General features: G+C 27.9%; 13 protein-coding genes across 13 annotated transcripts; 9 read left to right on the top strand and 4 right to left on the bottom strand.

The window, feature by feature from the left end:
- Window positions 1–59: 59 nt before the first annotated feature.
- Window positions 60–1,574, top strand: T551_02968 (uncharacterized protein; the record flags this gene model as incomplete). Its single annotated transcript, XM_018375231.1, has 6 exons — window positions 60–77; window positions 123–243; window positions 294–382; window positions 424–951; window positions 991–1,137; window positions 1,191–1,574. The coding sequence occupies 6 exons, from the start codon at window positions 60–62 to the stop codon at window positions 1,572–1,574; spliced, it is 1,287 nt and encodes a 428-aa protein (XP_018228439.1).
- Window positions 1,575–1,662: 88 nt separating this feature from the next.
- On the bottom strand, window positions 1,663–2,810 carry T551_02967 (uncharacterized protein; the record flags this gene model as incomplete). The annotated part of the gene is made up of 5 exons (XM_018375230.1): window positions 1,663–1,802; window positions 1,841–1,982; window positions 2,041–2,328; window positions 2,377–2,590; window positions 2,635–2,810. 5 exons carry the CDS (start codon window positions 2,808–2,810, stop codon window positions 1,663–1,665), a joined length of 960 nt encoding a protein of 319 aa, XP_018228438.1.
- A 691-nt stretch (window positions 2,811–3,501) lies between these two features.
- Window positions 3,502–4,791, top strand: T551_02966 (uncharacterized protein; the record flags this gene model as incomplete). Its single annotated transcript, XM_018375229.1, has 1 exon — window positions 3,502–4,791. The coding sequence occupies one exon, from the start codon at window positions 3,502–3,504 to the stop codon at window positions 4,789–4,791; it is 1,290 nt and encodes a 429-aa protein (XP_018228437.1).
- A 673-nt stretch (window positions 4,792–5,464) lies between these two features.
- T551_02965 (uncharacterized protein) lies at window positions 5,465–6,586 on the top strand (the record flags this gene model as incomplete). The annotated part of the gene is made up of 8 exons (XM_018375228.1): window positions 5,465–5,512; window positions 5,558–5,578; window positions 5,620–5,628; window positions 5,674–5,736; window positions 5,780–5,803; window positions 5,851–6,108; window positions 6,156–6,270; window positions 6,315–6,586. The coding sequence occupies 8 exons, from the start codon at window positions 5,465–5,467 to the stop codon at window positions 6,395–6,397; spliced, it is 621 nt and encodes a 206-aa protein (XP_018228436.1). The 3' UTR covers window positions 6,398–6,586.
- A 347-nt stretch (window positions 6,587–6,933) lies between these two features.
- On the top strand, window positions 6,934–7,442 carry T551_02964 (uncharacterized protein; the record flags this gene model as incomplete). The annotated part of the gene is made up of 2 exons (XM_018375227.1): window positions 6,934–7,297; window positions 7,342–7,442. The coding sequence occupies 2 exons, from the start codon at window positions 6,934–6,936 to the stop codon at window positions 7,440–7,442; spliced, it is 465 nt and encodes a 154-aa protein (XP_018228435.1).
- A 157-nt stretch (window positions 7,443–7,599) lies between these two features.
- On the bottom strand, window positions 7,600–9,594 carry T551_02963 (uncharacterized protein; the record flags this gene model as incomplete). The annotated part of the gene is made up of 2 exons (XM_018375226.1): window positions 7,600–7,737; window positions 7,783–9,594. The coding sequence occupies 2 exons, from the start codon at window positions 9,592–9,594 to the stop codon at window positions 7,600–7,602; spliced, it is 1,950 nt and encodes a 649-aa protein (XP_018228434.1).
- Window positions 9,595–9,832: 238 nt separating this feature from the next.
- T551_02962 (uncharacterized protein) lies at window positions 9,833–10,620 on the top strand (the record flags this gene model as incomplete). Its single annotated transcript, XM_018375225.1, has 3 exons — window positions 9,833–9,866; window positions 9,913–10,532; window positions 10,570–10,620. The coding sequence occupies 3 exons, from the start codon at window positions 9,833–9,835 to the stop codon at window positions 10,618–10,620; spliced, it is 705 nt and encodes a 234-aa protein (XP_018228433.1).
- Window positions 10,621–10,710: 90 nt separating this feature from the next.
- On the bottom strand, window positions 10,711–11,922 carry T551_02961 (uncharacterized protein; the record flags this gene model as incomplete). The annotated part of the gene is made up of 4 exons (XM_018375224.1): window positions 10,711–10,902; window positions 10,945–11,252; window positions 11,296–11,439; window positions 11,484–11,922. 4 exons carry the CDS (start codon window positions 11,920–11,922, stop codon window positions 10,711–10,713), a joined length of 1,083 nt encoding a protein of 360 aa, XP_018228432.1.
- A 131-nt stretch (window positions 11,923–12,053) lies between these two features.
- Window positions 12,054–12,649, top strand: T551_02960 (uncharacterized protein; the record flags this gene model as incomplete). The annotated part of the gene is made up of 5 exons (XM_018375223.1): window positions 12,054–12,059; window positions 12,107–12,143; window positions 12,185–12,348; window positions 12,395–12,517; window positions 12,569–12,649. The coding sequence occupies 5 exons, from the start codon at window positions 12,054–12,056 to the stop codon at window positions 12,647–12,649; spliced, it is 411 nt and encodes a 136-aa protein (XP_018228431.1).
- Window positions 12,650–12,927: 278 nt separating this feature from the next.
- T551_02959 (zinc metalloprotease) lies at window positions 12,928–14,530 on the top strand (the record flags this gene model as incomplete). Its single annotated transcript, XM_018375222.1, has 6 exons — window positions 12,928–12,942; window positions 12,991–13,057; window positions 13,099–13,370; window positions 13,413–13,944; window positions 13,990–14,241; window positions 14,289–14,530. 6 exons carry the CDS (start codon window positions 12,928–12,930, stop codon window positions 14,462–14,464), a joined length of 1,314 nt encoding a protein of 437 aa, XP_018228430.1. The 3' UTR covers window positions 14,465–14,530.
- Window positions 14,531–14,660: 130 nt separating this feature from the next.
- T551_02958 (1-phosphatidylinositol 4-kinase STT4) lies at window positions 14,661–21,319 on the top strand (the record flags this gene model as incomplete). The annotated part of the gene is made up of 23 exons (XM_018375221.1): window positions 14,661–14,668; window positions 14,731–14,917; window positions 14,963–15,116; window positions 15,165–15,314; window positions 15,356–15,602; window positions 15,657–15,855; window positions 15,902–16,047; window positions 16,096–16,231; window positions 16,273–16,497; window positions 16,539–16,733; window positions 16,777–16,935; window positions 16,982–17,269; window positions 17,312–17,533; window positions 17,581–17,838; window positions 17,884–18,051; window positions 18,094–18,202; window positions 18,248–18,352; window positions 18,396–20,449; window positions 20,496–20,572; window positions 20,621–20,669; window positions 20,708–20,828; window positions 20,872–20,895; window positions 20,943–21,319. The coding sequence occupies 23 exons, from the start codon at window positions 14,661–14,663 to the stop codon at window positions 21,317–21,319; spliced, it is 5,658 nt and encodes a 1,885-aa protein (XP_018228429.1).
- Window positions 21,320–21,441: 122 nt separating this feature from the next.
- Window positions 21,442–22,095, bottom strand: T551_02957 (phosphoribosylglycinamide formyltransferase; the record flags this gene model as incomplete). The annotated part of the gene is made up of 1 exon (XM_018375220.1): window positions 21,442–22,095. One exon carries the CDS (start codon window positions 22,093–22,095, stop codon window positions 21,442–21,444), a length of 654 nt encoding a protein of 217 aa, XP_018228428.1.
- A 193-nt stretch (window positions 22,096–22,288) lies between these two features.
- Window positions 22,289–24,728, top strand: T551_02956 (uncharacterized protein; the record flags this gene model as incomplete). Its single annotated transcript, XM_018375219.1, has 11 exons — window positions 22,289–22,360; window positions 22,408–22,623; window positions 22,668–22,771; window positions 22,962–23,129; window positions 23,181–23,427; window positions 23,474–23,611; window positions 23,657–23,772; window positions 23,814–23,908; window positions 23,952–24,118; window positions 24,160–24,274; window positions 24,319–24,728. The coding sequence occupies 11 exons, from the start codon at window positions 22,289–22,291 to the stop codon at window positions 24,726–24,728; spliced, it is 1,848 nt and encodes a 615-aa protein (XP_018228427.1).
- Between the last annotated feature and the right edge of the window lie 87 nt (window positions 24,729–24,815).

Genomic DNA, 24,815 nt, shown 5'->3' with positions numbered 1-24,815 from the left:
TATATATTTTAAAAGCTTTAAACTTACTAATAAAATCAAACACTACGACCGATAATATTATGAACGATCATACTAAGGTTTTTAAAGATTTTTTTACACTTTTACTGATAAATATTATGTAGATTCGTGTCTGTTTTATAACACAACAAAAAGATATTGAAGTAGATCGTACGCCTGTTTTTGTTCCACTTTCATTAGCGCCTTCTGGACTGAATCATGTTGTCAATCATCTTTTGGAAAGAAGTAAGAATTAGTACATAAGAATTAAAGTTTATGTTGATTTATGGATATAGATGTGCCTATAACTTTTGCATTTTTGATTGATGGGCAATTTTTGCATACCTCAATTGGAGAATATTTAGCAAAAAAGAATCTTTCATATGTATGTTTTTTTTTTCTTATAGCAAAATATTGATAACTTAGGAAACAATTCTTTATGTAGAATATATTCGTTCTACACAGCCACCAGTGTACCTTGCATCATATATGCATGATGACTGGGTATCTTCTATTCATGCGTCTGATTCACAATATATACTTTCAGGATGTTATGATAGTTTATCACGAGTTTGGAATGGAAGCGGTGTTGTTATAGCACAAGCATATGGGCATTCTGGGCCTGTCAAGTCTGTTCGTTGGATTAAAGATAACCAATTTGCAACATCAAGTATGGATCAGACAATTAAAGTGTGGAAATGGAAATCAAAACATGATTTGGATTTTACGGTATCATGTCGCTGTATTTATGAGATGAAAGGACATACTATGTCAGTTGAATCTATTGCAATTGATTCAAAAACAAATAGACTTTTGAGTGCTGGTGCAGATGGAAACATTGGAATTTGGAGTATTAATGATAATGATGATGATCTAGTACATAATAATAAAAATGATACGCACTTAAACAAAAAAAGAAAGAAAAACGAATCAAAAAATAAAATTATAATAAAAGTATCTTTACGTATTTTTATATGAAACTAACATATGAAGAATCCTATTTCAATAATACAAGGGCATTCATCGTCTTCTTCTGATATTATCTTTGATACTAAGGATTCAACTGTTGGATATTCTGTTGGAACAGATCATCATATTAAAACATGGGATTTAGTTACATTTTCTAATGTAGATACCAGGGTAAACAAATATTTAAACTACATAAAATATAGATGAAATATTAATCATGTTAGACTTCAAAAGATGCCCTCTTTGCAATACGACCTATGCCTGCTTTATCATTATTAGCGTGTGGTTCATCATCTCGACATATTCTTCTTCATGACCCAAGAGTTTCTTCAAAATTAACTACTGTACAGACATTAAAAGGACATACGAATTTTGTAGTATCATTATCTTCATGTATTAAAAATGATTATATGCTTATAAGTGGAAGCCATGATGGTTTAGTTAAAATATGGGATATACGAGCACCAAATGGAAGTTTATATTCGATTAAACGTGAAAGTGGAAAAGATGATACAAAAGTATTCAGTGTTGATTGGAGTAGCAATTTTGGTATTATAAGTGGTGGGGAGGATCATTGTTTACAAATAAACCAAATAAATAATTTATAGTATTTTTGAAGATATTTATGATAAATTATGATATTTTATAAAAATGGGGCATTGTGGGTCAAAATGATAACATTTATATATAACCAACTTAAATTTTTCTAAAAATTCCTTGAATCCAGACCCTAAACATTTTTTGCATAGTACTACGATTTACTAAAAGCCGTTTATCTAATTCATTATTTTCTATTTTAAATAACTTTCCGAAAATTTCTTGTATTTGTTCTATAGCTAATATTAATTTCAATATAAATAATAACAGAAAATACCAGGAACAAAAAAATATACTCTAGTACCATCTCCTCTAATATAGAAGTTTTCTTCAAGAAGCCTTTCTCCTTTAAAACGTAACTGCGTCATATCCCAGCGTCCATAATCTCGAAACAAAATAATACCATTTGATTTTAAAATCTAAAAACATTAAAAAAAGAAAAAAAATCAAGTATTTTTCTTTATGTATATTTTGAACAGCTATATCCCATTGGTCCGGAGATAATGAGCTAAATGCAAATACGAGAATAACAATATCTACATTAATTGCGCCTTCAGGAAGTTCTCCATTTGGATTGGCCATGTCCCAAATAGATGCTCGAACATTATCACCAGAAAATAAATTAGACTTTTTTATTATTGCAATTGCATTTTTTGAATAATCAACACCATGGATTATAAGTAATGGATTCTTATTTTGCAATAAAATAGGAAACATAGTATTTCCTACACCACACCCAACTTCTAGAATATATTTTTCACCAGACTACTGCCATTTATAAATTTATAAAATAAAATATAATTAGAAATTTACATTAGGCATAATGCAATCATATATCTGAGGAAATTCATGTAATAACCATTTTCTGTCTTTAAAAAAATTTGTTTTATGATTTTTATAAAATTTATTCCAAAAAAAAGAAGGATTAACTGTATATCTTTTCTTATCAATAACAGGATTTAACATTTGTTCTTTAATTTTTTCAACCGCAATTTTTTTCTGTTCTTCATCCCATTCTACATTATCCCTACACTTTATAAGTAAAATTTCAGAAAAATGTCTCTTATTAACCATGCATTATAATGAAATACTTTATTTGGGTCAACAAGATAACGTGATCTAAATGAATTTCTTGTTTTATTCGAAATATTTATGTGATCAAAAAAAAATGAATTATTTTGCACATTTTCTTCATTTGATCCATGAAAACGCATAGAATTAGAATTTTCTTTATAGTTTTCTTCCATACTCTTTTATTTAAATTTTAATTTTCAGATCAACATATATCCATAATACTTTGGATAAGATAAAATATATCTATAAAGATTATAAGAAAAATGAAGAAATATAAAAAATATTTAAATACATAAAAACATACAATAATTAATATATTTCTAAATTGAAATATTGTTTGGTGTTTATTTTGTTAATATTAGTTTAAATTCCTTATCAAAAAAATGAAACAGACGTTATTTTAAAAATTTCAAAAATAAAATAAAATATTAAAAATAATACAAATATCATTTTTTTTTAGAAAAAATGCAATTGTATATATAATTTTACATATAAAATAGTCCCCTTATCTTTTTCCTTTAATATTTCCAGATATTAAAATAAAAAAAAGGCTGGTTAAAAACTCGTTCTCGAGGCTGATAAGCAAACAAAATTAACAAGTACACAAATATTCAGCCTCTTTCAACACAAAGTTAAAAGAAATAAACAAAACATCGATTACTTCAAAAATACAAATAACTTAAAAATAATGCTAAGTACAAGCAAAAACACCAAAAATTGAGACTTGATTGGAAATATTTAAAATAACATTTAATTAAAAATAGAAATTGAAGCAAAAGATTAAGGAAGAAAGTTGTATATACAATTATATAAATATCAGAGTGCTATATACACGATTAATTGAATTATTTACGTGAAATAATAATGGGAAACATCAATGGAAAACAAACATTTTATGATAAAAAGCCACTTGCTCGTCGATTAACAAAAAGAAAGAAGAATTCAGGTTCTCACGATATTCCAGCTCTTCAAAATAGATATACAGGTGTACCAGTGCATCATTTTACAGATATATTTGATCCAGGGACGAATCTTGTAAGCAAGTCAGATGAGTTTTGTTCTCTTCCTAAATGCACTAAAACGAAAAATCCTGTTTCATCTATGTATATAGATATATCGGATATTCAATTACCTGTTTATGGAAAGAAAGATGTTCTTAAACCTCGAACTCAGCATCCTTCTAGGAGATACCGAATTGATCCCATTAATAACCGAATGTTTTACCAGTATTTTCCATCAAGACCTTTTCATAGACAGAGCATTTCGTATACACTGCCACCTGCTACATCAGCTCGATATGGCCCATCTGTTTCCAATATTTCTCGATACAATACTTGCACAACATCTGCTCTTGTTTCATCTGATGAAACAATGCCCGCTCCACCATCTTTTTCTACACATTTACCTAATAAAAGGCTAGCTTCTCCGTCAAATATTGATTTTGGTCAGATTTCACCTGGCGTACTAAGAGTAGTAAATGGTCTTCCTTCACCTTGCTCTTCTGATGATGAGTCTTCACCACAACCATTTTCTCAAAATAAATCACGTCCTGTTTCAATAGAAAAAGAAACTTTAAGGCATTTAGTTGGATCTGAATCTGAAAATACAATGCCTCAAGACATACTTGAACAAACAACCTCATGTTCTAGTACAACTGAACAGTTATTAATGGAATATTATAGTAATAAAGATAGAGGTGAAGAGTATTTTGATATAGAAGATGCTTCAGAAACTGAATTACAATTAAATTGCTTTTCTGATGAAAAAATAAATTATGATTCTATTTTTAATTCAAAAAATATAAAATCAAATTATCCAATACACCAAATCGAAAAAACAATTGAACATGAGTCATCTGTACAAGATACTTATGAAAGTACAACGGACTATTCATTTAAACATTTACAAAAACAAGATATATCATCTAACATACAGGAACATTTACCCGACATTTACCCAAAAGTAGATTCAGATGAATATACATTTGATTTTTTACTAAAAAGACCCAAGTCTCAAGTAAAAAGCGATTTTTATGACCAACATACACCCAAAAATACTAAACCTTATTCAGCCTTCAATACTCTCGAAATACCACCAATTCCTAGCATTCCTAGTCTTTTTGTTTCGGATCAAAGGATTACTATTTCAGGATAATCTTTATTTTTTCATCAAAAAACTTTTACTTTGGTATTTAAGCATCTTATACACATCAATTATAATACAGAATTATACATAGAGTTTATTCACGTTTTGATAATCAATGTTTAAAGCTTTTATTACACTTTATTACACTTTATTACACTTTAATATCTTTTTTGTTTTATATATTTTTATTATCACGTATTAAATAAAAATAACTTTATATTTTTCATATTATATGTTTTAAATTACATAATTCATCACGTGTCATCTATCTTAATACGTCTTAATATTATTTTAACACGTCGCGTACTCTAATTACGTACAATTTACCAGAACGGGAAACTCTAAACGGAGTTTCAATCGGAGTTTTAATAAAGAAACCCTAACCCTCCAATCTATATAAACGCGCTCTTCGTACTTTTTTCTTCACCTCTCTTTGGTAAGATGACATAATTTTCTTTCAACAACTAATGTGTGCAGCCTTTTGGCTTAGATCAAGTGTAGTATCTGTTCTTTTCAGTTTAATCTCTGAAATGTTCCCACTGGGAACACATTGATTATACTACTTTTTGAACCGAGCCTGGTCATCTCTAGCTTGCTATGTGGCCGGCACAGGTGTCGCTTGTATTGCACTATCTCAGGCAGACGCCGAATCTCTTTCAGAGATTCTTTTTTAATTGCTGCTATGATTGGTCATGGCTGGGATCAAAAAAGTGTTTCTGAAAGTTGCTTAGTATGCCCGTTGGTGTCCATTAAGATGCTTGAGTTTAGTTTTTAGATTTATTTTAATTGTGATCAAGTGTTTATTTTTCATTATTGTGGTTGAAGGGTTTTATTTAGGAAATCATGGTACTTCTAATATTTTGATATTCTAAAAACATAATCTTTAAACAGTCGAAAAAAAATCTTTCATTAGCAGAAAAGCGATCACGTTTAGAAGAATTGTTCCATGAATCAGTATATAGACAATTCATTTATTTCTACTGACGTTTGCAATTAGAAAGAATTTTTTCAACTTAAAGAGGTGGTTATGAATAATTGACATATGTTTGTGGCTTATATGTTTTAAAGATTGAGAAGAAGGGTTATCAGGAAAAGAAAATTGTACTTCAATCGATTAAGGATATTTTGCAATCACTTGTTGATGATGGTATTGTTAAAATGGATAAAATTGGGACAACAAATTACTTTTGGAGTTTTCCAAGTGAAGCAAGGCAGTCAAGACAACTTCGTATTACTACAATGGAAAAACAACTTGAAACACTTCAAACAGAAGCACGGACATTGCAAAACCAAATTAACCAAGAGATGAACCAACGTGAAGATTCTGTATAAAAAATCAACATGAATATTGTATATGGACTAATCTAATAAAGCAATTGCGTACGTCTTTATTAAAAAATGTTACTGAAAAAGAAAAAAAACATATGGAAATTGTTAAGAATCTAGAACGTTATCGTGATTTAGATCCAACAGTCATTGAGGCTAAAAGTATGTTAAATATACTTAATTATTTATTTTAATACTTCATACAGAAAAAGCAACGCAAATAGCAAAAGATGCAGCAAATCGATGGACAGGGGCGTTAAGAGTATTTTTACCAATACATGTCAACTAATATCCTGTAGATAACATTTTAATTCTACAGAGCTATTGTGTAAATGAATTAATGGTGCAAAAAGAACTTCTTATTTCGCAATTTAATATTCCAGAAGATTTAGACAATATTCCGTAATCTACACTTCTATAGTAAGGTTTTTATACCATTATTTCTCTTGTTGCTTAATTCTTTGCATTTTTTCAATTGTTTTTATTTCATTTTTATACTTGCATTTTCTTTGCTTTTCCTATTTTCTGGGCTAATTCAAATAAAAAAATACAAGAACATCTTTGCTAATAGAGCTAAAAATAACTGTTGTAGAAATATTCTGAAAATAATCTTGGCTTTTGCTTAGCTGTTATTTAATTATATTCAACTAGTTCTTGATCACATTTTAAACCTTATTTCAAACTCTAATGTAATCAATATAGTATAACTCATTTATTTAAATATTTGGTCTTTTCATCTTTTTTAAAAACTCTTTTCCACATTATCCCACTCGATACCTTAAAGATTGTATAATTGTATACAACGTACCTGCTGATACTGCAGAAATGAATAAGCAATCTACAAAATCTGATATTGTCTCTATAGATTCTATTTCTACACACAACTCTGTTTCAGACCGTGTACTCCTCCGTCAATGTACTGCTCCGCTTATATCAAGCTGGACAGCAGTTCCTATCAACGAACCAGTACCAGAAGCACTGGTACAGAAATTTGAGCATTTTAGAGCACTGAAGAAACAAGGAATACATCTTAATACAAGCTTAGATAATTCAATATCATTCAAAAACCCAAGATTACTTGATAAACTAGCGGATTTTGTTGGTATTACTGATCAATACGGATCAAATTTACCATTAGAACTACAAAGTTGGCAGCAATTATCACTTGAAATGAAAGAAAGCTACCTTGGTAAATATACATGTGACTAGAAAGAAGTATTAATGACAATACAGCAGAGAAACAGACGAAGAAATCAAAATCATCAGCACAAAACTTAGCACAAAGAACAGAAGTTCAATTTGTACCCGAAAAACAGTCTAAAAGTACAAGATAAGGTATATTTATGATACAATTTTTATTCTTTAACTCATATGATAGCATTATTTAAAAACCTAAATGAAAAAAATGATTAAATCTTTAAATGTAGATATGTATATTTGTGTGAATATATATGATCAAGAAAAAATACAAAAAATAAGTCGAATATGGATCTAGAAGGATGAAATAATGCCTTTCAAGCTTGAGAGAATGGCGTGAACAGCCATTTCAAGGGACCATGCAGATACAGTTCGTATACAATGCCGTTTAATATCTTGATCAACTACCATTTTCGCAAATGCTTCGTAAATCTAGAACGTAAGAAAAAATTGAATAAACTATCACTGTATATCTACCTCTTTTGAAAGATCATTCATTAACCCACTATCATAAATAGTCCAACTACCATTAAAATCATCCAAATTTTTAATAACTTTACAAGTAATAGGTATACAAGCATGATGTGAATTAATATACGCCACGATTGGGCGAATAAATGCATTACTAACATATGACAATTCTTTTGCGAATAATGGAACATTTGCTTTAACTCCATGCAATATCATTTTAATATCAATAGTCATTTCTTCAGTACTTGTTATTTGTAAATCATGATAATTTTTATACTGAGTGAGTTTTCTTAATAGTTCAGGAATTATACCATTTACTAAATTCAATGATATAAATGATCTTTTTTTCTCTTGGTTTTCTTGCTGTATAAGTGTGGCTTCAATACTACCAACAATATTGTGCATAACTTTTTTGAAATCATCATTCTTAGTTCCATTAGGGAATACAAAATCTAAAATAAAATCAACGTATCCACGAGTAATCCAGCCAAAAGGACCATCAACACCTTCATTTAAATGATCTATGTTAACATTGTCTACTCGAAGACGTGTTCTTTTGAACATTTCACCATTTTTAGTCAATTCATGAGAAACCGTTTGACATGGATGCAATGTAAAAAGAGAATTATCATATGAACCCGAAATTGTATTTGCATTTAGAATATCATATAACAACCATTGTTTCCTAAGTTTTGGAAGTTCACAATTATAAATGCTAACATTAAATGGACGAAATTTTCTAGACTGATGTATAGTTACTAAAACATTTTTAAGTCGAAAATTTTCGATTTCAAAATCACCTAATTGATGATTTCCTCGAAACAATTTTGGATCATAAGGAAAATTTTCTTCATCTGTATAAACTTTAGAAGCATCTATAACCCCTCTAACGCCTTTTATATCTATATCCTTAATAATACCAGTTCCATTAAACCATTTAACAAAAGAAAAGACTACACTAATGTCTTCAACTGTTAAATCAAAAAGTACATAATTTGAATTTTCTTCAGAACACGAATTCTCAATGTTTATGTCCTCCTTTGCAATTACTCTGGGTGCTTTCGAAATCGTCCCTTTTCTAACATTATTTTTTATATTTTGATTATATGAAGATCTAGAAATATAAACATTTTTAAATGAAATGGTCCCATCTCTCCATTTTGGAACAATAGCGGATTCAAAGGTTACAGTAATACCAGTCTCCTTTGTAAGATATTTTCCTATTTTAGTAGCTAAATATTCTTGTGCAGAAACGCTATTAATTGCTGCTAAAACTAAAGAAAAAAAAGTAGTTGTTCCAACAATAATCCAAAGAATGTTACATGCAATGAGCCATGTAAACATTGCACTTATATCATCAATATTAAACGGCCGTATTTGTTTCATTAAACAATATTTCATATGAATTTTTAAACGTCCAAAAAACCCAGATGTATTTAATAATAACGCCTCTTCTTTAGAATAATACCCTCTATTATTAGGAATCGATTTTAATGAAAAACTATATATAGACTGGTCTGAATGACGAGTTAATATATTTCGACTTTTAATATGAAAAAACGCTCTAGAACCATGTGGAGAGTGTACTGTTTTAAAAAAGCTATTTCTTATTCCTACTTTTCCCCTGAAAAAGTGATTTGATGAAAAATATGTAGTCAAACAAGAATCTTTGTCTCTATTCTTTAAAGAACAATTTTTTAACCATTTTTTGTCATTTTCATAACATGAGTTGAAGCATTTTTCATGATTTAAAGATAAAAAGAAATCTCCTCTATCTATCCACGTTTTTTGAACTATAAATGACGAAAAAAAAGACATCTTAAGCGTATTCCACGAGTTTTTTGTCTTTTCTATCTCAAAAATACACTTTTTGCAGAAATACACATATCTAGCACTCCAATGCATTGGCCCCTTCATTCAATACAAAAAATAGTATTTTATCTTGTATTCTCATTATTTCTTTACTTTATTCCTTAATTTATAAAACAGATATATTGGCTACTTAGATCTTTACATAGCCGTTCTCGTCGACGTTAAGAATTTTCAAAATTCTAAAATGAAAGATATTCAGTCTCAAAAGACTTCAAAAGGTGAAAAATAAATATAAATAAACCTGTTTTTAATATTTTCTTATAGATGAGCTTCTAATTGATACATCAACAGTGCCTGTGGCATTTCAGGATGATAGCAATGACATTCATCTAGATGAAGCAAATCAACCACAATTTGCACCTCTAAATAAGAAAAAATCAACATATAAGAGATTAGATATGACTTCTGTAAGAATTCCATATCATAGAATGTCACCATTAAAGGCAAATTGGTCAAAAATCTATCCTCCATTAGTAGAACATTTAAAATTACAAGTGAGGATGAATTTGAAAAATAAAACAGTTGATTTGCGAACAAGCATTTATACAGAAATGCCAGAATCACTGCAAAAAGGAGCAGATTTCATAAAAGCATTTGCAATAGGGTTTGATGTAAATGATGCAATTGCTATGATACGATTAGACGATATTTATCTTGATACATTTGAGATTAAAGATGTAAAAACACTTGAGGGCCAGCATTTGTCCAGAGCGATTGGAAGAATCGTTGGGAAGGATGGAAAAACAAAGTTTGCAATTGAAAATGCAACGCAAACAAGAATCGTAGTTGCAGACACCAAAATTCATATTCTTGGAAAATTTTTGAACATTAATATAGCACGAAATTCGGTAGTCAGTCTTATTCTAGGAAGCCCAGCAGGAAAAGTATGTCTCTCTTTTAATTTCCTTTCTTATATTTCAGATATATTCAAATCTCAGAAATGTTTCTGCAAGACTAAAAAATGCATTTTAAACATAAGTGTTATGAATATGATTTCTAGAATAAGAAAAATATCAAAGTATACACTATTTACAACATATTTGGTCCTTTCGGTATTTGAATTTATGTACATGGTACAAATATATAAAGTTTTTTTCTTTTATTTACAAAAAAGGCTTCTATAGATGAATTTTCCTCCTTATAAAATTCAGAAATAGGTATTTTTAATTTAGCATAAACATCTTTTACACAAAGCATTAATGAAAATACTCCATTCTTATTGATCAATTCTAAACATGTATGAGTAGCATTTTCCTACACCAATTAATATCACAAGTTAACAAAATGCACACATACTATTAATGGAAGGTCTACTACTACTTTAAATCTTTTTGTACTGCCATCTAGCGGGAAAAACTCTTCAATAGTATATATTGGTTTCATTAGTTCATTTTTTTCAATATTTGTTTCTGAAAGAGATAAATGTACATTTTTGTTTATAATAGCACCAGTTTTCTTAATTTCTTGAGATGCATTTTTCTTAATATATTTTGAAGATATATTTTTACTATCAATTTCTTGTATTTTTTTATCAAAAATATTGTCTAGTTCCAAAATACTTGATAGTAATTCACCTTTAGATTTCATTTTAGGAATAGTATATTCTAGACCACATAAATCCTCATTAATAGTTAAAAAAATAATAACCTCTAGAAAGAATCATTCCTGTTTTATCTTCAACAACCTCAAAACATGTTTCAATGAAAAAAAAACGAATATTTATATCTTCTTTAGATAACTTCATAACAGAAGTATTACAACAACAATCTATTACTAAACATTTCCTTCCAGCTGATTTTCCAATTAATATAATACTTTATTATCAACAATTATACCTTTGTCTACATCCCATCGTTCTACACTTACAACAATAGGTATTTCCCAATGCCATCCTCTCATTATTTTTAGCCCAATATCACGATCAACACCATCTTTTGGCGGTGTAACTTTTTCTGAATGACATAAATTAAGAAATACTTTTGTACCTTGAGGAAACCGCTTTTTTTGATCGCCTGTTTGTATCGTTTTAATAACAAAGCCTGGAAGAGGAGATATATAAATTTCTTTAGATTTTTTTTGACATTCTCCTTCATTTATAGAGAGTCCTGAAATATTAAGTCCTTCTTTTTTATTATTTCCTTGCATTATTTTTTCTACAATTAAATGATCGTTCTTTTCTTTAGCATCATATTCATTATATTTTCCATAATTGTTTGAAATAATATTAAGACTTTTCAATCTATTAGATTTCTCTGGAATATCAAGAAAAGGCATTTTCTATTAAAAATATATATTTTTATAATAATAAATATTAAAAAATAAGATTTTTTATTATTTTGTTTTTTTGCAGAAAGCATCAGAACCTCGATGACGGTTTAATCCAATACTTTAAATTATAAAATATTATGTCTGTAGGTTTAGAACATAACTCAAATATATATTCCTTAAAATATTTTAGCAAGATTTTAAAAGTTTGATTGATATTACAAGCAAAGGTATTTTATTTATATTTTTAAGTCAAATTAAATATCTATAGGAGCCGAAAATTTTATTAATGTCTTCTTTAAATGTATGGATAGCAACAGAGATGTTTTGTATCAATTTTATAGACCTTTTTCAACTATCGTTTGGAATGGAAATGCCTTTACTGGTTTATGTTATGCAGAATTTGTTAAAAAACTTCCTAACAGTTGCCATGAGGTTGTTGTATTTTTTCCGCTAAAAATACTATATAACACTTATTTAGGTTCAGAACTTTGATTGTCACCCTATGACATCAAGTATGAATGAGCATGGTGCATGTAATATTGTACTAGTTGTTTCTGGATCTGTACGATATGGAAATGAGTCACAGCCACGTGGATTTTCGGTATAGTTGCACTATAATACTCAAAAGGGGTCAATTATCTTATATATGTAGGATACTTTTGTTTTAAAATATGATTTGGAAAAGCATGGAATGTATTATATAGCAAGTCAATGTTTTCGACAAGTTGTTTAGCACGTTTTTTATACATTGTTATCTTTATAAAGATGTACTATTGAAAATATTTACTAAGAAATATTAATTGGTTCATTTTTGCATACATATTTTTACCATATTTTTTTATTTACCAATATTTAACATTAAAGATTAATTATGTAAAATACAGAATTGCACTTTTATATTTCATATAGCTTCTTTATATTGCTTATTACTCTACTCTATTTTGTACATTTTTTTTTAATCATTATTTTTATATTCAGTGACGTTTTTCTGTTAACTTGAAAAAACCAGAGATGGATTTTTTAGAGGTTTATTAGAACAAAAGTTTCTATATATAAATATTGATAAGTCTTCAGGATCTCAAAAATAGGTTAGATATTCCTGGTTTTCCATGGAAAAAGCTTGTCGTTTCATTTATTATAGGTAATTTATATTTTTTGTTTTAATAAGAATTAAAATTTAAGCACAATATACTTTTGAACAATTTTTAATGCTAAGACAATATAAGAAATTAAAAGAAAAAAAACCTCCAATTACATTAGAAAATATTATTGATCAAGAGACATTTGATAAAAGTCAAACATATAGTCGTGTAAAAACTAAATTTGGGTTTATTGTTGAACTTTATGGACTTATTCAGAAAATGTTAATTATAAAGTATGATGTCCTTCCTAAGCTCTATGCCTATGTTCAGTCATTGATAAATCGTTTTTTTTCGGAAAAAAATTCAGGAGAGGTAAAATACAAATAGTACATTATATTTTATTGACATTAAAAGATCATGTATTCTTTATTTTTTTTCTTTATTTTAAATATAAGTGTCTTAATTCTGAATCTCCCTACTTCTATTTATTCAACATTTGTTTTAGAAGAAAGATTTGGATTTAATAAGCAGACACCCTCTCTCTTTATCACTGATTTGCTTAAAAGTCAAATACTACTCATTGTTATTGGGGGGCCTGTTCTTTTTGTATTTTTGAAAATTGTCGCATACTTTGGTCAAATTTTTTTTTATTATCTTTGGCTTTTTGTACTCGTATTTCAAATTGTGATGATTTTAATTTATCCAGCTTTCATTCAACCTTTATTCAATAAACTTACGCCTCTTCCTGAAGGAGAATTAAAAACAAAGGTTGAAAATTTAGCATCAGAATTGAAATTTCCTCTTAAAAAAATTTATGTAATCGATGGATCAAAAAGAAGTGCACATAGTAATGCATATTTTTTCGGTTTACCATGGAATAAACATATCGTTATTTATGATACGTTAATTGGAAAACTAGAAACTGTAGAAATTGTAGCAATTTTAGGTATTTTAATATTATTTTTATTTTTATATGCTTATTATTTTATAGCACATGAATTAGGACACTGGGCATTGTATCATGTATCAAAAATGTTAATAATTGCTCAAGTTCACATATTTTTTGTATTCATGTTGTTTTCTGTCTTCATACAAAATACATCTCTTTACTACTCATTTGGATTTTATTCAGACATGCCAATTTTAATAGGATTTGTTTTATATAATGACATTTTAACGCCTATAAATAGTATTTTAACATTTTTTATCAATATTCTTAGCAGAAAAAATGAATTTCAAGCAGGCATGGCATTTTATATTCATACTAAATATTTTCACTAATATATTTAGATGCATTTGCAGCCAAACTTAATTATACAAATGAACTTTCACGTGCACTTATAAAACTTCATATTCAAAATTTAACTAATATGGATGCAGATTGGTTATATAGCAGCTATCATTACTCACATCCAATATTAAGCGAACGTCTACGTTCTCTGGGGTATACACATGAATCCAAATGAGAGTAATTCTTAGTATTTTTTATTCTTCCATAAAAAATTATGTATTAATATTTTTTTCAACATATATAGAAAAATATGTGTAGTTATTTAAATAAAAACAGATACTTTATTATTTACATTTTTCTATTTAAACCTATATTTCGATTAACATTTTTCTAATATTATCTATCGTCATGCTTAAAAATTAAACAGGAATATGGATTGGTAAAAATAGATTACTTTTTAAGATTAAATAAAAAAAAGTTAAAAAAATTTAGGATTTTTAGTAATGTTCGAAGAACTGCACTTAAAAAAGCATTGACTCTTAGTTTTAATACAAATGATAACGAAATATTGGCAAAATCGAAGGAAACATGGAGAAAATCAATAAAACGTAAACTAAAATCACAAAAAGGACGAATCTTTAATGCTATTGGATATAAATTATCATCAAAAGAAGATTTCATACAATTAGTGATTACGTATTTATGTAATTACAAATATAACTTATAAATTTAGAGTCCTCGAGAATTTCATGGTATTATTACTACCTGTGAAGCCATTATTGAGTCAAAGCATTTAAAGTGTTCAAAGGAATTGATAAATGAGGCAGGAGCGATTCTGAAATCTTCTTGTGGTTCATTTACGTTATCATCCATTTTGGACGTTGACAGTTAAGCCTATCTTTTAATACGACTTAAAGTTTAAAATATATGTTTAGAAGTTTTTTATCTAAAAGACTTGGCAAACAAAAGCACACTCTCTCTTTTACGTTTTATAGATTTATTTCCCGAATATCAGCCAGAAATTTTGAATATATTTATTGAATATATTGAAGAGGTTTTAACAAGTTTGAAGAATTGCATAGATTGTAATTTATTTTTTCTTTTATATTATAGCTTAAAATTTTAGCTTTTTTAATATTTGAGATGCAAGCACCATTCACATCATTGTTTGGTTTTCTTAAAGGATTCAAAATGTCAAAATTTCCCCAATTAGATTTAGAATTTACTACTATGTTTGAAGCTTTAAAATATTTACTTTCAGAAGATTTTTTGGCTAAAATGTTAAATCTAATAACGAAAGTTGAAAATGAACAACAAAATCAAAATTTACCATTTTTAGCCAAACAACAATCTAATGATATAGTGTTAGGAAAGTGTCTCATATTGACCAAAAATGTTATTTTTATAATTCAAAAATATATTTTTAGACAAATAGTAGGAAATGATTCATTAAATTGGGAAGAAATTCTTACGGATAATATTTTGAATTTTGAAAATGTTCTTCAATCTTCTGTAATCGTTTCTATAATCCAGTGTTTGAAAGGGGTTATTAAATATCTTAATTCATTTCCTAGATCTAATGTCGTTGAATCAAATACATTTCAAAAATTATTTTCATATTCATTAGTTTATTTATCTTATAAATCTAAAAATTATTACTAATTAAGATTAGAGAACAACATGTCTTTGTTGTATTGTTCTTAAAGATTTTTCATTAATGTCAAAATGGTTTGATGAGCTTTTAAAATTATCATATGAGGGTTTTGGAATTATTTACACTATTGCGATTCAAGATGTTTTCGCGGCAATTGCTGTCCAGTAATATTCCTTATGTTTATTTATTTTTTCTAAAATATTTCAATAAAGTTTTCCAGATAATGCTAGTGTTATTATTCAATATTTTCGAATACATATTCTCTATTTTTCAGAATCTAATTCTAATTTCCAGTACAATGAAGATCTTACTGCATTGACATCAAGAAGACTTACATATGTTCTTAAAGTATATTATTTCTTTCCTATTATAATATCTTATTTAATTAGCACTCATCGCAAGATGCAATTATTACTACAATATACTCTTTAACTAATTCTATTTCATCAAGTATTCCAACAGCACCATCTGCAGATTTACTTGTTCATTTGGATGAACGGACAATTAGAAGCAATATGTCTTTAATATTTAAATCAGATATTCAAAAGCGTATTGTTCATTATAAAATCATTGATGTCATTACTCAAATAGCAATTATGATGCCTGATGAAAAGGTTAAGCTATTTTATTTTAAAAAAAATATTAAATCTATTAGATAGCTGCGTTATCTATATCAATTCTTGTACAAAAGTATGGTAAAATAGATAACGAAGTTGATAAAATTATTTTAGAAAAGCTTGCGAATGTGACTAAAACAAAATCAGAAAAAAATGTTATGAGTATAATCAAATTTTATTCTCGGGTTGCAGAAGGACTCAATGGTCATGAACTAAACATTGTTTTAGATGTGGTAAAATTTAATTATTAATTTACTTCTTTACTTATTATTAAAGTTTCGATCATCTCTTACAAATATATCTTCAAATATAGAAAAAAAATCAGAATTATTAACATTTTACCTTAATAATTTGTTAAATATTATAATAGGATTTGATAAAGTTTCAGAGAAACAAAATGAAACAGGAAAAAAGCATCAAAATAAAGATTTAAAGGTATAGTTTTTCTAAACGAGTTTTACTATAGTTAATATTTTAAAAGAGCATTCAAAATAACATTCTTAGTATTTTATGTCCCCTAGCAACACTTCTTCAGAAATTTGATGATGAGCCTTCTTTTGATTCAGAAACAATTCTTCTTTTTTGTAATATGTGGTTTACTCTTGTTTTATGTGGATTTATTGCAGGATCAGCACTGATTAATGAAAATATTGAGTTATTAAAAATAATTGCAAGATACTCTCCTCCATTAGTATTAGATAATGTTACTACTCATTTTGAGAATGATTTAGAGTTGAATACTATTTTAAGAAGAGGGTGTTCTCAAAAAGTAAAATAAAAATAATTTAGCTTTTTTCTAATTGAGTAATAGGAATTAAATTCTTTAAGAGAGTCTCTTTCAAAAGCATTACCTTCATGTGCAAGCGAGATTAAATCTGCATCTTACTCGAAAACTGTATATTTATCATCAGTGTTTCTTTTAGAGATTTTACGAAGTAATGCTGGGATTTGTTCATATACATTTGCTTATTTAAAAAATACAAATATTAAAGAAAGTGACATTGCAACATGTATATCAGCAATAGCTCATTCTGTATGCTTTTCTATTTATCTATTTATGTGCATTTCTTATTATTTTAGGCAACTAATGTTTTTATTTTATCGTTTGTTTTAAGTTCTAAAGGACCAGAAAGTTCTGTATTGCTTTCAAAAGAAATGAAAAGATTGATTCTTAGTTGCTCTTACAAAATAAAACAACCACGTGAATTGGCCTTAAAATGTTGTGATAAGGTTGTCTCTTCAATGCCATCAGTTTTATGTTCTCAATCGGTTCTTTATACATTACTTGAATCATTATCGTTATTGTGGTATAGCTGTGCAAATCAATATTTATCTGAAGTATAGTGTATTTTTTTTATTATATTTTATATAATTGTTACTTAGTATACACCTCAATATACTTTTTCATCTTCACGTGGAAATCTCTCTTTAGAGTTTTCGGATTCTTACACTGAAAGAAAATTGATTCTTCGTGATTTGTTAACATATACAAAAAAGTGGCTTTTACTTACTTTACAAATTAGCCCTTTGGATCTTAAATCACTTTTACATGTATAATTTTGTATTAATACCATAATGTATTAATATTCATAGACATATCTTTCTGATTTTGATGATTCAAATTTAACTGGTAATATTTCTTTAGGAAGAACAGTAGCATTAGATATTGGCGGTTCATTGTCTTATATAGATAAAAAAATGTGTAAGTTAAAGTTTTATCGGTTTGAATTTATCTAAATATATACAGTTGGAGATCTTTTGACAAATATTTCGTCAGAATTTATCTCAGAATATACTGTTCGACAATTAAATAAATTTCCTACTTCAATATTACATCCAATACGAAATAATGGTAGTAAATTTCATTTTCTGATTTAATATTTTAACTTAATTAGATTTTACTCATCAAAATGATTTTAATGACTGTAGTTTTATTTTCAGCGTATTACAAAACATGTCTCAGATAGAAAATAATTTAAAAAAAAAAAAAAAACTCAAAATAAATGAACTGAGGGATTCTTTACAAAAAGTTGCTACTTGTATAATTACTGGTACAGGATACGAAAAAATTCTAGCTCGCTTTATTGTTAGAATTCCGTTTATGATTTTGACTATTCCTTCTATAAAACTTGGGATATCTTTATGGACATGGATAATGACAGAACGGCCTTCTCTCCAAATTCAACTTCTTACAGAAATATCAAGAAATTTTGAATGGACTATTAGAAGAAGACAGGGCTTATTTTCTAATTCTATTGATCCATTGAATGCATTTGCTAAACCTATGGAATATCTTCCAACTGACAAATCAATATATGATAAAGAACATCAAAATGCATTTAATTTATTTACTCCTCATCTATTACTTACGAATTTTCTTTCAAGTCATTTACAAGCTTTTTATAAAAACTTTAACGTATTTGGTATTATTTCATCTTTTTTTCGTTTTATAAGTACTGCTATAATAAATAAAAAATCTAGTAAGCATATCTTATCAAGAGAATTACATCTTCATTTATTTAATCTTGGTTTTAAAATATTAAAATTTAAAGATGTCGATGCTATAACATATATGAAAACAAAAAAAATTTTATATTCAGCTATTTTTACATGGTTTTCACGAGCACCAAAATGGACATTTGGAGGAAATAGAATTCAGTTAGAAACAGAGTTAAATCTTTTAGTTACTATTCAAAATGCTATAGAAAAGGATAATATCATTGCAAAGTCATCTTTTTATGATGAATTTTTTGATAATGTTCATGAAAAACAGCAAAAACTTTTATATCTTTTAATTAGTCATGAGAAATATCGTATATCAACTTGGCTTAATGTTAGAATGGTAGGTTTATGTACATATAACTTAACTACTCTTTGGGCGAATATCTCAGATGAACAATGGAAAATTTTTGTGGATACAGCATGGGACCATGATCCTGTTCTTGCGGTTAATTTATTATATAGATTCAAATCAAGAGGACTATACAAAGTTTTAAGAGATTTAGTTATGGAAAATCCTTTTAACGTGATTGACTGTCCAAGTGCATTGAATATTCTTTTTGATAATAAATTTTTCAATGATATTACTTTTCAGCTGAAATATCTTGAGTTTTGGGCACCAATTGTTCCTCTTACAGCTATTACATATTTTCTTCCTATTTATAGTAATAATGGGTTTATTTTGCAATACGCATCGAGAGTTTTAGAACATTATTCATTAGACGTTATATTTTTTTATGTACCAGAACTTGTTCAAGCACTTCGATATGATACACTGGGTTATATCGAACAATTTATTGTAGAAACTAGTATGCTTTCACAATTGTTTGCTCACCAAATGATATGGAATATAAAGGCTAATACTTACAAAGATGAGGAAGCATCAGAGCCTGATTCTATAAAATCTGTATTAGATAATGTTATGGAGCGTATAATATCAGGTTTTACTGAAGAAAATAAAGCATTTTATGAGCGAGAATTTAACTTTTTTGATGAAGTTACATCTATTTCTGGAAAATTAAAACCATATATTAAAAAGTCTAAACTCGAAAAAAAAGAAAAAATAGATCTAGAAGTCTCAAAAATCAAAGTAGAATCAAATGTTTATCTTCCGAGTAATCCTGAAGATATCGTTATTGGTATTGATAGGAAATCAGGAAAACCTTTACAGAGTCACGCTAAAGCACCTTTTATTCTAACTTTTAGAATAAAAGTAAAAAAAGAAAGACATATAAATTTTCAAGAAAGTATTCCAAATGAAGATTCTGATAGCAGTTTAAATAAAGAAATTACACAAGAATTCTGGAAGTCATCTATATTTAAAGTCGGTGATGATTGTCGTCAAGATGTTCTTGCTCTTCAATTGATTTCAATGTTTAGAAATATATTTAATGATATTGGTTTAAGTTTATATGTTTTTCCATATAGAGTCACAGCTACTGCGCCCGGGGTATTTATTTTCAATATATATATTTAAAAAGTGTAATAGTTTATAGTGTGGAATTATAGATGTATTACCAGATAGTATTTCTCGTGATATGCTTGGCCGCGAAGCAGTTAACGGGTTATATGAGTAAGACAAATCCAAAATTATTATAAAACTATTATTTATTATATTAAGATATTTTATAACAAAATATGGCGACGAAAACTCTATTGAGTTTCAAAAAGTAGAATGATTATAAAATAATTTGTCTAACCAATTTAGGCTAGAAACAATTTTGTTCAAAGTATGGCAGCATATTCAGTTATAACATATATTTTACAAATAAAAGATCGTCATAATGGTAATATTATGATTGATAATGAAGGACATATAGTGCATATTGGTAGTTTGATTTATTAATTAAAAATCATTATTAATATATATAGATTTTGGTTTTCTTCTTGATATAGGTATTTTGATGATTAGTATGAATTCAGTATATAATTTATATAAATAGCACCTGGAGGAATTACTTTTGAATCTGCTCCATTTAAATTAACTAGGGAAATGATTGCTGTAATGGGTGGGAATCAAAAAACCCAGTCGTTTATTTGGTTTCAAGAATTATGTATTAAAGCTTTTTTTGCGTGTAGACCATATGCAGAAAATATAATTGAATGTGTAACTCTCATGTTAGATTCTGGGCTTCCGTGTTTTAAAGGAGCTACAACTATTAATAATCTTCGAAGCCGTTTTCATTTAGATTTGGAAGATCATGAAGTAGCACGAACAGTAATAAAACTTATTAATAGTAGTTATGAAAATAGACGAACAGTTATATACGATCAATTTCAATCAATTACCAATGGTAATTTAACTTTGTTTTTAAAATAGACTAAACTCATACAGGTATTCCATATTAATTACACAAAAGCATTTTTTATTTATATTTACATGTACATATTCATTAACTATTAATTGTTAAAATTGAATTTATTTCCAAAAAATAATATAAATTACATATTTTTGCACTGCAAAACAATTAAAATAGCATCTATAATTACATCATGCTCGACTTTATGCATACGCTCTTTAAACTGATCAAATGTTTCGTCATTTAACATTGGAACTTCTTTAACAACAATGGGCTCTCCTTGATCAATTTCTTCAATAACCCAGTGAACCATAACTCCTGTTTTTGTAATTTTACCTTCATGAAAAGCTTTGTATGCCCTCTCTATAGCGTGCATTCCATTAAATGTTGATGGAAGAGCTGGGTGAAGATTAATAAGTTTAATTCCAATTTTTTGTAACGGATCAAGACATGCAGACGATAAAATATGAATCCAACCTACACAAACAACAAGTACCGGTTTTTCTTTAATAATCATATCAGAAAGATCTTTGTCATATTTATGCCGTGCTTTTTGAATTCCTTCAGGATTTGACTCTTCTTTTTTTTTATATGGGAGAAGAGGGTGTATTGTGGTTGGAATTCCTGCATTTTTTGCACGAGTAACCCCATATGCAGATCCTATATTTGAAATAACTCTACATATATAACCATTGATACGTTTGGATGCACATGCATTTATAATTGCTTGAAGATTGGTACCTGATCCACTAATCAGAATAACAAGCCGGTTTTTTGAGCTTTCTTCAAATTGCATTGAATATTTATAAATGTTTTTAAAAATAAAATATAGAAGCTATTCAATATGTTTTTTTTCTTAGAATTATTGCCATAATTTATGTGCAAATTTTTTTTAATCTATAAGTTTTAAATATTAACGATAGAATTCTTAAGAAAAAATCTACTCTTATAAAAAGTTTTATCATTTTAAGTTTTTTTCTTCATAAAAAATGAATTATAATGAATATTCAGGACATATTTTAGAAGAAGAAACAGAATATGAAAGATATTCTCGATTAGTGGTAAGTTTAATAAGCAAAAACATGATATTTCTAAAGAATTTATACAGAAACAAAATTCAGATGATTTTGAATCATGGGAGGCTTTGATAAGAATAGTAGAGACTGCAGATGGGGGGTTAAATAGAAATTCTTCTCCACAAGCTATTGGTACTATGAGAAATGCATATGATCGATTTCTTACAAAATTTCCGTTATTATTTGGATATTGGAGAAAATATGCGGAATTAGAATTCTCTATAGCTGGAACAGAGGCAGCAGAGATTGTTTTTATGATTTCTTAAATCAATAGATTAGTTAATGATTTTAGGTTTATGAAAGAGGAGTTGCAGGTATATCTAATTCTGTTGATCTTTGGACAAATTATTGTGGATTTAAAATGGAGACAAGTCATGATGCAGAAGAAACAAGAGAGTGAGTATCTTTTTTATTTCTTTATTATTGTCACTTGAGTATTTCCATTTATGAAAAAATTCAAAATCTGTTAACGAATATTAAGTCTTATTCTATTATATAATTCATAGAATTTGGAGTTAAAGAGTATCCTAAGTTTTTGCATTATTTAAGTCGTATTTTGTTGTATCTAACTAATATTGCTCTTTAGATTATTTGAACGTGGAGCTACTCATGTTGGTTTAGATTTTTTGTCACATCCTTTTTGGGATAAATATATTGAATTTGAAGAACGTATGGAAGCACCTGATCGTATTTTTATGATTTTAGATCGTGTTATTCATATCCCAATGCATCAATATGCTCGATATTTTGAGAGGTTTCTAAATTATATATATATATATATATATAATTAATAATTCTATTATAGATATACTCAGGTTGGAGCAACAAGGCCTATATCAGAACTTCTTCCACCTGACATATTAAACTCTTTCAGACGAGATGTTCTTGCTGAACCAGCTTCTTCTATCCAGGCTGGACAACAACAAATAAAAATGGAACGTGGTGAACTCGAAATTGAAAGGGAAACTAGAATGAGGATACATAATTTGCATTTGGAAATATTTAATCGTACCCAAGTAGAGACCACAAGAAGATGGGTGTACGAAGCAGAAGTATGAATTAAACATTATATTCTGGTGTTTAATTGAACTTGAATAGATACGTCGTCCATATTTTCATATAACTGAATTAGATGAAGCGCAATTAGTTAACTGGAGAAAATATTTAGATTTTGAAGAAACAGAAGGGAATTTCAAAAGGATTCAATTTCTTTATGAGCGTTGCTTGGTTGCATGTGTATTATACTTTTTAATTGTTTATGGTTATTGTTAATTTTAAAAGGCACTATATGATGAATTTTGGTTCCGATATGTTCGGTGGATGTCTGCACAGGAAAACAAAGAAGAAGAAGTCCGATTGATATACCAACGCGCATGTTCTACTTTTGTTCCTGTTTGGTAAGTGTTTTTATCATTATAAATAAGTTTTGATGAATCAGTCGACCCGCTATTCGTCATCAATATGCTTATTTTGAAGAACAACTTGGTCATGAAGATATTTCTAGAGCTATGTTTGAATCTATACTTGTTAAGCGTAATATTCATATCGATATGCTAAATTTTGTTAACATAAAAAGTCCCTGGTCATATAGAAACTATTATTTCATGGGTTAATATGGAACGACGTCTTTCTTCTAGTATTGATAATTCTATTGCTATATTAAAACGATTTATTGATAGTAATACGTGTGATATTTATGCAAAAGCAGCATTAACTACTGAATGGATAAGATTGATATGGAAGGTATAGATATATTCTTTAAACAATTAGTTAAATATTATAAGTGCAAAGGTTCTGTTGATGAAGCTCGTGAAATGTTTCAAAAAAATGCCCCTAAATATCTTGATAGCCGTTATTTTTGGATCAATTATCTTATGTTTGAAATGGAACAACCTGTTTGTAAGTAAACATTATATTATATTATATATCACTAATAATCAAAGCTCCTGATACTGCAGAAAAAGCGCATTGTCGTATTCTTAATGTCATTACTCAGATTAGAAAAACGGCTCGTCTTCCTCCACTTGTAACTAAAGATTTAACACATATTTATATGGTTTATCTCCTAGAACGCGCACCTATTTCAGATGCCATTTTAGAATATAACAGGTTAGATCGAGAAGTGAATGGGCCTTTTAGTGTTCAGATTGAGAATAAACAAAGATTGTCAGAAGATGGTGATGCTAAAACATATGAACGCAAACTTCGACTCACAAATGGACATCCTGGTGTAGAGATCAATGAAGCAGATATCCGTGCTGGAAAAAATCCTTATGATCAGTATTATATCGAGCAAGGAGAAATACCACCTATTACGGTGGGACACAATGCTCAACAAGAAACTTATTCGTAACTTTGTAGATCTAATTTTATAAATTGCTATATACTTTACTTTATTTAAAAAAATAATTTTTTTTAAAAGAATTATTTGTTTCTTAAA

The sequence above is a fragment of the Pneumocystis jirovecii genome, assembly GCF_001477535.1.
Source record: "Pneumocystis jirovecii RU7 chromosome Unknown supercont1.14, whole genome shotgun sequence".
Taxonomy (NCBI): domain Eukaryota; kingdom Fungi; phylum Ascomycota; class Pneumocystomycetes; order Pneumocystales; family Pneumocystaceae; genus Pneumocystis; species Pneumocystis jirovecii.
This window is presented reverse-complemented; position numbering and strand designations above follow the sequence as displayed.